The following is a 10,182-nucleotide window of genomic DNA, read 5'->3' on the forward strand; positions in this document are numbered from 1 at the left end:
AATACAAGTTGCTACAGTTACGTCAGTGCTTGTCAGGGGAAGCACTTAAAGCGATAGAAAACCTCGGACATTCCGCGACAGCATATGAAGCTGCAAAAGACAGGTTGAATCGAAAATACGGAGGTAAGCGTCGTCAGATTGCTCTTCACATTGAAGAACTTGAGAACTTTAAAGCAATACGCCCAGGGCATCCGAAAGATGTTGAGAAATTTGCTGATTTGTTAGACATAACAGTAATTAATTTGAAGGAAGCTGGTCGAGATGATGAGTTAGGTCAGGGATCGCTCTATATCAAGCTGCAGAAGAAGATGACAAAAACAATGTTATCGCAGTATCATCGTTGGTTATTTGAAAAAGAGAAGATAGAATCGGTAGAGGTACTAAGAGAGTGGATCAACAAAGAAGCAGAATTTCAGACAATTGCTTTTGAAACTGTTGAAGGTCTAAGTGACAAACCTGCAGGTGTTGTCGAATACAAAAAGACAAGGAATACTAACAAAACATTCTTTGGACATAATGAAAGTACATTCGGTTACAATAATAAACCTAGAGGTGGACCTAGATTGTGCAAATTCTGCAACAATCATCATGGTGTGGAAGTGTGAGGAGTTCAAGAAAATGGATGCTGTCGAAAGGTGGGACTTTGCAAAAAGAGCTAAACTATGTTATCATTGCTTAGGAGACGATCACCAAGGTAAAATGTGTCGTCGAACAAGAATCTGTGGAATAAATGGCTGCAGAGACAACTATAACAGACTTTTGCACAAAAGTTCCAATCCAAGTCGACATATGAGTCCAAATAGGGACGATGTTGCACCCTGCGGCACTTCTAACAAGGGTATGCTGAACACTTCTGTCCAACAAAAGGCTAATGCTGCATGTAATGATATAGCTACATCCCCCATGGAGGAGGAGCGTCTACGCAAATCAGGTCAGTTGCCTAATACAACAATGATGTCAAAGTCGACCCATCAAGCCAGTTTCACTGCACTTCATACTGTTCCAGTTATCCTGAAGAACGGGAGTCGCAAAATCACAGTGAATGCACTTTTGGATGACGCAAGTACAAAGACTTATGTCAATGCTGACATTGCTGCTGAACTTGTATTAAAAGTGAGCCACAATGAGTGGATGTGAATGTCTTAAATGGACAAATTGAAACTTTTGAGACAATGCCAGTGGAAATCGGACTAGAAAGTGTAAATGGTAGAGTTGACATGAAAGTCACAGCGTTCACTACCGATAAAGTGACAGGCAACATGCAAGTAGTGGATTGGAGTAAGTATGCTGGGAGATGGTCACATCTAGATGGTATCAGCTTTCCAAAACTTGGTTCCAAACCAATTATTGATATTCTCATTGGTATGGACTATGCTGATCTTCACTATTCATACAGAGACATCAGAGGACGTCCTGGTGAACCAATAGCTAGACTGACTCCTCTTGGGTGGACATGTATTGGCAACACTGTTTGCAGTAATGTAGATAAGATGCAGCACCAGACAAATTTCGCTCATACGTATTTTGTGAAGCACTCGTCAGAACTCGCAGAGATCAACAACACCCTAAGGCAGTTTTGGGAGATTGAGGATATTCCAGATATATCAGAAATTCCAGTTCTGAGCAGAGATGACCAAATAGCGTTACACAAGGTCCAAAATTCACTCACGTTTGTAGATGGAAGATACCAGGTAGCTACTCCTTGGAGGGAAGACGTCCCTGAACTACCAAACAACTATGATATGGCCAAACAACGACTTTTGAATACAGAAAAGAAGTTGTTAAAGAACGAGGACATTGGCAAAGCGTACGTTGAAAATATCAGACAATATGTGAACAAAGGATATGTTCACAAGATACCAGAAGCTGAAGAGAACCAAAGCAAATGGTATCTCCCGCACTTCGCAGTAGTACGCCCTGATAGAACTACAACAAAAACTCGCATTGTGTACGATGCTTCAGCCAAGTATGAAGACATAGCTCTGAATGATATTATACACCAAGGTCCTAAATTGCAGCGTGACCTATTTGATGTGCTTCTCCGTTTTCGGAAAAATCCCGTTGCCTTGGTTTCAGACATTTCTGAGATGTATTTAAATATACAGATAGCACCGGAAGACAGGCCATACTTCAGATTTCTCTGGAGAGAGCTACAAACAGATAAACCACCAGATGTGTACGAGTTCAAGCGTGTGGTATTCGGAGCAACTGTTCACCGTTTCAAGCTCAGTTTGTCACTCAAACACATGCAAAAGCCAATGCAGCTGAACTTCCTATGGCAGCAGAAACTGTGTTGAAATCAACATATATGGATGACGGCATGGACTCTGTGATGAATGACGAACAAGGCATCGAACTTTATAGACAATTATCTGAATTATGGAAGAGAGCTGGTATGCATGCTCATAAGTGGCTATCGAATTCGCCAATAGTATTGTCACAGATACCCACAGAAGATAGGGCTTGCAAGATGGACTTTAATGAAAGCAAACCGAAATTGAAGACACTTGGTGTATTGTGGTTGGCGGAAGAAGATGTCTTCACATTTCAACTGAATCTGCCTGAGAAGTTTGTATTCTGGAAACGCAACTTCCTAAAGAAGATTGCTACGCTGTTTGACCCACTTGGTATGCTGGCACCTTACATTATCCGAGCAAAAATCCTTCTCCAGGAAATGTGGGCCGCTGGACTGGACTGGGATGATACACTGCTACAGATTTAGAGGTAAAAGGTTACAAGTGGTTTTCTGAACTTAATGACCTCGCCAATATCAAAATCCCAGATGCCTACAACTACCTTCTGAGAAAGACAAATTGTTGACTTTGCATACATTTGTAGATGCATCTCAAGAGGCTTACTGTGCAGTGACCTATGCAAGATATGCTTACGATGATGGTTCGGTACACAGCCAAATTGTAGCTGCAAAAACAAGAGTAGCACCCTTAAAAGCTACAAGTATTCCTCGCCTTGAATTGATGGGAGCAATTTTGGGCTTGCGGCTGGCCACAGCCTCTTCAAGAGCTTTAGAGACCGAACTTAAGCAGTCAACCTTTGGTCAGACAGCATGGATGTTCTTTGGTGGGTGAGAGGACGTAGTCGACATTTAAGCCATTTGTTGCACATCGTATTGGTGAAATACAGAATTCTACAAGTCCTGATCAGAGGCGGCATGTCCGACAAAAGACAATCCAGCTGACATTGCAACAAGAGGTGTACAGGCATTGAACTTGGTTGACAACAAAATGTGGTGGAATGGTCCAGACTTTCTATGCAGAGAAGAAGTATACTGGCCAAAAACCACCATCAAAGTATCAGAGAAATCGACAACAGAAACAACATACAAGCAAAGAACATCTACAGAATGACTGCACTCCAGAGAGTCAATCATACATGAGCATAGCTGAGAAAGATGCTAATTGGCGACTCAACCCAATACACTTCTCCTGTTGGAAAAGACTTAAACGGATCACTGCATGGGTTTATCGCTTTCTGGAAAACTGTCAGCCAAATCAAAGAAGCACAGGAGAACTGTTGCCTGAAGAGCTGGAAAATGCAGAAATTAGAATAATAAGAAAGATGCAGATGCAAGCCTTTTCAGAAGAATATTCATCACTGGCAAATGGCAAGAAACTACCCCAAAGCAGTAAGTTACTTGTACTTCAGCCTAGGCTTGATAGCGATGGTCTGATAAGATGTGATGGTCGATTGAAGTATGCAGATTGTCTACCATATGATACACGTTTCCCAATCATCTTGCCACGGAAGCATTGGGTAACTAAGCTTATTGTCAAGTTTTACATGAAGAAGGAAAGCATGCAGCAGGCACAAATCAGACATTGTCAGCAATATCCACTCGATACTGGATAATTTCTGCCAGAGAAGAAATTCGAGAATGGGAGAAGAAATGCAATGAATGTGAACGAAGAAAGGCGAAAGCAGCAGAACAAATAATGGCCCCTCTACCAGAAATCAGACTGAAGAAATCATTACGAGCTTTTGCCTATACAGGAACGGATTTTGCTGGACCATTCATTACTGTTCAAGGAAGAGGAAAACGCAGAGAGAAACGATATCTATGTTTGTTTACATGTCTTGGAACAAGGGCAGTTCATTTGGAAATAGCCTTTGGACTTGACACTGACTCATTTCTTAATGCTTTCTACCGGATGACGAACCGGAGAGGTCTTCCATGTGAAATGATGTCCGATAATGGTGGTAACTTTGTGGGAGCTGATAAGGAGCTGAGACAGTTGGTAAAACTGTTGGATCAAGACCGGATCAGAAAAGCAACTGCCAATCGAAGAATAAAGTGGAACTTTAATCCACCACTTGCACCACATTTTGGTGGTGTACATGAAACCATGATAAAAGCTGCTAAAAGAGCTATCTATGCAATTTTGGGCAAAGCTGATGTTACAGATGAAGAACTGATGACTGCGTTTACAGGAGCTGAAGCGCTAATCAATTCTAGACCATTGACATATCAATCAGCAAATCCAGCAGACAACACACCCCTAACACCGAATCATTTCCTGCATGGGCAGATCGGTGGACAATTTGCACCAGAGTCTGTGGATTCAACTGACTTTAATCCTAGGAAAAGATGGAGACGAATCCAAGAATTGGTAAGACACTTTTGGCACCGTTGGATGAAAGAATGGTTACCAGGCTTAAATTCCAGAAGGAAGTGGATCCATCCTCGAAAGGATATAAAGATTGGAGATGTAGTTCTGGTAATCTCACCTGGAACCCCTCGTGGTAATTGGCCTATGGGTAGAGTGATTGCTGTCCAACCAGGAAGAGATGGACATGTACGCGTTGTGAAAGTCCAAGTTGGATCTAATACACTTACGCGACCTATTTCGAAATTGTGTCCTTTGGAACTAGACATTGATTGACTTTATAATGGACATAAACATTTTGTTTTCAATTTTCATGATGTAGATTACATGATTTGTATTACAATCTGTACATGAAATTTTGAAATTAGAACTGCTTTGAACTTCATGGACTTTATTTCGATATGCTTCAACATATCGAGGAGGAGGAGTATGGAAAAGAGACCCTTTAGCAAATGAATGAATTATACACTTTGAATATATTTAAATAACAGAGATCCTTAACTTGGTATAAATGTTTCAAACGTACAATGAACGTATATGCAAATTAAGCACAAAACCGTTGATAGATTTACGTTCTGTATAGCTTTATGCTACTCTGTATTTCATTTGTTTGTCTGTATAAAATACTCTGTCCGTGTTGGCATTAAAGCTGTTAGAAGAAATTATCGTCGTTTTGAAGAGTTATTCACGCCAACCTTATGTTTATTAATGATCTTCCGCTTTGTCTCAATTTGGGAAGTTTGAATATGTTTGCTGTTGACCAGACCATGTGTGTTTCAGGTATTGATATTAATCACATTGAAAATCGTATGAACGGAGATCTTCTTCCAGTTTCAAATTGGGTCCATAACAATAACATGGCTATCAATACTACAAAAACAAAGTGTATGGTTGTTGCATCTTCCCCCAAAATCAAAGGTTTTTTGACTCTGACATTGTGTTTTATATCCATATTAATGACACTAGAATAGACGATGTTACTAGCCACAAACTACTTGGTGTACAAATAGACAACACTTTAAGTTGGGACGACCACATAAATGATCTTTGTAAAAAGCTTTCGACCAGAATAGGTGTTCTTAGACGACTTCGCGCTACTTGCCAAAGAAATGTACTTTATTGGTTTATAATGCTTTGTTTCTTTCTTTGATTGATTACTGCTGTATTGTATGGGTAATACGTCTAAGACAAATCTGCAACGTTTGCATAAACTTCAGAAAAGAGCTGGCGGGGTCATTCTTGGTGTGGACATGACATTTTCCTCTCGAACTCTGCTTATCAGTTTGCATTGGTTACCAGTTGTTCTTCGCATTGTGTACTTCACGGCTATTATGTCTTTCAAAGCTCTTAATGACCTAGCACCTGGCTATATCAGAGATCTTTTCCGACTTCTTTCTGAAATGAATCGTTTAAATACTAGAAGTGTTAGCGCTGGTGACCTTTACCCACCAAGGTTCAGGACTACCATGGGTCAAAGGTCGTTGCTTTTCGAGCTACGAAAATTTGGAATTCTATTCCTGTGTATATTCGTGATTGTGAAAGTTTGTTGTCATTTAAATCTGCTTTGCACAGTTATCTCTTCATGAAATTTGTAAACGAAGGTTCTGATCTGGATTAGATCATTTAATTTTGTATTTATTATTTATACGAACTGTATTTTTCTCGCATCTTCTTGAGCTTTTGTACAGCTTTTGAGGGCTCTGATGTAAATTACAATATTTATCTATTGTAATCAGATTACCCTCTTGAAATAAAGTATAATATAATAATAATAATAATTTAAAATTGAAACGAAATTAGAGTTTGGCTCTTCACATTAGATATTTTTGCCGTGCGCAGTAATATATCATGTCTGTGTGCATGTAAAAATAGAATTATGAATTCCTAGTTAAGCATTGCCATGTTTCTTGAAATGATTTCACGCGCATCAGGTAAACCATTGCCCCGCTTAAGATATGCAAATGTACAATAAGCAGCCAGCTTTCTGAAGACAGTAAAAAAATGTGTCCGCCACTCCGTATACATGTAACATCTAAAATGCTCCCTCCAATACTGAGTACCTAAGCGTTTGTCTTTCAAACCGGTGTGGTAGGTGTTGTGTTACAACATCAAGCTAAGCTAAATACAGTAAGTAAAATGCAGTGCTCACACAGCATTATTCTCTAGTTGAAAGGTTTTCTTAATAATGCATTTTGTTCCTGTGACTTATCATTGACAGTCACTATATAAACATTATCTTTGTAATTAATGCAACTCTAGAAGAAGAATAAAAAGCGCCATTGACATTTTGCTAAACAAATCGATGAGGATAGAGAGATATCAAGAGTACAGCAAAAATTCTATATACGAGAAACAATGCATGGTCATTGTCCGTTTCCTTTAAGCGTCAATGCCCTTAAGGGAGCCTTCATTTTATTGGATGGTGGAAACCAGGGGGTGTTAGTCTTTTAAAACGTGAGCTCCAAGCGATGTCTGTCTGTCTGTTTGTCTGTCTTTTTTCTGTCTATTGTCGTGATATCTCAAGAACAGCAAATCGTCTGTTGAAGCACGGTCCTTGTGTAGGGACCACGGTTGAAGTTCAGTCTTTGTATATTTGTGAAGGTAATTCGATTATAAGATATTTTAATATGAAAAATATGGATAATTATGTTAAGTATGTTTATTATTGCACACCTTTATCAATGACCTTACCGATGGAAGCTTGACCTCTTCAAACCTAATCGCACACTGATCCTTGAATTATTTTGTAATTATTTTGTCCCCGTTGGGATTAAGTTTTAAGGTACTTTGATTTTTTAAACTTTCATTTTTCACTAAATTTCTCATTCATGATTTTCATTTTTGTAACTTGTTTCTGCTAATGCTATTTTTATACAACTGAAAGGCCGCTTCCTTTTAAATCCAATTCACTCTATATCAACATATTTTGTCCATTTATTGGTACAAAATAAAAAAGAAAACAGACAAACAAAAAAGGGCCAGTAACACTTTCCGCTCTCATTAGATGTATGTGCACATTACAGCAATAGCCTATTGTATCAAACATCAACGAGCTCCATTTCGATCGATCATCTATCATGGTGGCGCTTTAAAAAAAAAAGAAAAATCACGTGAGTGACTCAAAATTCCAAAAACTTTATGTTAGGGAGAGCATCACTTCTTACCTGTCAGGGCATCCAATGTAAACCAACCAACCAACCTACCTACCTACCTACCTACCTACCTACCTACCTACCTACCTACCTATATATATATATATATATATATATATATATATATATATATATATATATATATATATATATATATATATATATATATATATATATATATATATATATATATATATATATATATATAGTATTTGTCAATAGTTAAAGACTAAGCATGTGTGCAGCGTGCATCGGCCACGCCTACGAATGATTGTCACACATATTCCTCCAGTTACAAAGTTACTGTTCGCGTATACTATTCACCATATTATAGCAATAGTTTGAAGAGTTATGGCAATAAATTTGATCCAATATATTTGTTCTTTCTGTCCAAATCATATAAGCGTAATATACAAGGCATCTTTCTAAAGAAAACCTGTGAAACAAAGGAAAATAATTGCATCGATGAGAAGGAAAGATGTCTTGTCATTCTTCTATCTCTAAAATAAGTCACTGTATCAAATATATATTGTGAAATATTTGTGCATGTTGCTTTCTCATACTGAATTCTCATAGAGAGACAGAAAAGTATCAAATATTTGTCATCCTTTTCATATGAAATGCAGATTTCATAATGGTACACTTTTACTCAGCAAACATCAAGATATCTTTGATTTATTAAAGTATGGCATCCGAAGGGCGCGCCGAAAATATGAAACATCCTGATATCTCTGATATATATGCCTTGTATATTAAAGTCATGCACCTGAAGGGCATGCTGAAAAATGTCTGATATATTAAAGTAATGAGCTTGAAGAGCACGCTGAAAAATATTGAACATACAGATATCTCTGATGTATGTATGCTTGATATGTTAAAGTTGGGCGTGATGAAAAATGTGACTGATTATTAGTTACGCGCCCGAAGGGCGCGCCGGAAAATACAACTGAATGATGAAATTTGTGGCTGACACTAACATTTTAGGCAATGATGAGCCTGTGTCAAAATTCAAAAACACACTGACCCCCCCTATTGGGCATTTCAAAAACATGGTGACCCCCTCTATCACCAAAGTCAACAACAGGGTGACCCCCCCATGAATCCACCGCCCCCCAGGCTGAAGAAACTGACCAGTCCCTAAATGTATTTTTAACGAATCAAATCTGCAATGACGTAAACGACGTTGTAACTCGAAATACTCTAGGTTTTGCTTCAACGATACTGCCTTTTCCGCACTTGGTAAATTAGTAGTTATACTGCCTGCTCGGCTAAAGGTTAAAGCTGTTCATCAAACATACATTTATACTTTTGATGTTTCCAGGTTTTTAGTCACTTAATCTATACCGAAATCTTGGTCATGGAACCCAATAAGGGACTGGTCAGTTTCTTCGGCCTGGGGGGGGCCGGTGGATTCATGGGGGGGGTCACCCTGTTTTTGACTTTGGTGATAGGGGGGTCACCATGTTTTTGAAATGCCCAATAGGGGGGTCAGTGTGTTTTTGAATTTTGACACAGGCTCATCATTGCCTAAAATGCTAGTGTCAGCCACAAATTCATCATTCAGTTGTATTTTCGGCGCGCCCTTCGGGCGCATAACTTTAATAATAAGTCATATTTTTCAGCACGCCCAACTTTAACATATCAAGCATACATACATCAGAGATATCTGTATGTTCAATATTTTTCAGCGTGCTCTTCAAGCTCATTACTATTCAGCATGCCCTTCAGGTGCATGACTTTAATATACAAGGCATATATATCAGAGATATCAGGGTGTTTCATATTTTCGGTGCGCCCTTCGGGCGCCATACTTTAATAAATGAGAGATATCTTGATGTTTGCTAAGTGAAAGTGTACCATTATGAAATCTGCATTTCATATGAAAAGGATGACAAATTCCTGATACTTTTCTGTTCTCTCTGTGAGAATTCAGTATGAGAAAGCAACATGCACAAATATTTCACAATATATATTGATACAGTGACTTATTTTAGAGATAGAAAATGACAAGATATCTTTCCTTCTCATTGATGCAATTATTTTCCTTTGTGTCACAGGTTTTCTGTAGAAAGATGCTTTTTTATGAACAAAATAACAGTTAAAAAAGGCAGTTTTTGTCATTATTAGCTGTGCTTTTATGGTTTCAATGTTACAAGAAAAGGTCCTCTCAGACACTGTACAAATCAGATTTGGCTAAAAAAGCTCTCTATGGCTCCTCAGGAGATTTAATTGGATGGTTGGCAAGTCTCAACACCCATCAAAGTTTTTGATTCACTGCTTTTTCCTCTTTGATATTAATGATTGACATCCATTTCTGTACAACAGTTCAGGACATCTGGTTAAGCATAGAAAGTGTGAAATACATTCACAGCTCATTCAAAATACAGCTCATTCAAAATGTACTGTAT

General features: G+C 38.4%; 3 protein-coding genes across 3 annotated transcripts; all 3 read left to right on the top strand.

The window, feature by feature from the left end:
* Positions 1-1,172: 1,172 nt before the first annotated feature.
* On the top strand, positions 1,173-2,297 carry LOC139133681 (uncharacterized). The gene has a single exon (XM_070700434.1). It carries the CDS (start codon positions 1,173-1,175, stop codon positions 2,295-2,297), a length of 1,125 nt encoding a protein of 374 aa, XP_070556535.1.
* Positions 2,298-2,308: 11 nt separating this feature from the next.
* On the top strand, positions 2,309-2,722 carry LOC139133682 (uncharacterized). The gene has a single exon (XM_070700436.1). The coding sequence runs from the start codon at positions 2,309-2,311 to the stop codon at positions 2,720-2,722; it is 414 nt and encodes a 137-aa protein (XP_070556537.1).
* Positions 2,723-3,950: 1,228 nt separating this feature from the next.
* LOC139133685 (uncharacterized) lies at positions 3,951-4,898 on the top strand. The gene has a single exon (XM_070700442.1). The coding sequence runs from the start codon at positions 3,951-3,953 to the stop codon at positions 4,896-4,898; it is 948 nt and encodes a 315-aa protein (XP_070556543.1).
* Positions 4,899-10,182: the final 5,284 nt, after the last annotated feature.

Source organism: Ptychodera flava, chromosome 5 (assembly GCF_041260155.1).
Source record: "Ptychodera flava strain L36383 chromosome 5, AS_Pfla_20210202, whole genome shotgun sequence".
NCBI lineage: Eukaryota > Metazoa > Hemichordata > Enteropneusta > Ptychoderidae > Ptychodera > Ptychodera flava.

Excerpts from the sequence above, each read along its gene's own strand:
- LOC139133681 (XM_070700434.1), top strand. The coding sequence starts at position 1,173 with ATGCCAGTGGAAATCGGACTAGAAAGTGTAAATGGTAGAGTTGACATG.
- LOC139133682 (XM_070700436.1), top strand. The coding sequence starts at position 2,309 with ATGGATGACGGCATGGACTCTGTGATGAATGACGAACAAGGCATCGAA.
- LOC139133685 (XM_070700442.1), top strand. The coding sequence starts at position 3,951 with ATGGCCCCTCTACCAGAAATCAGACTGAAGAAATCATTACGAGCTTTT.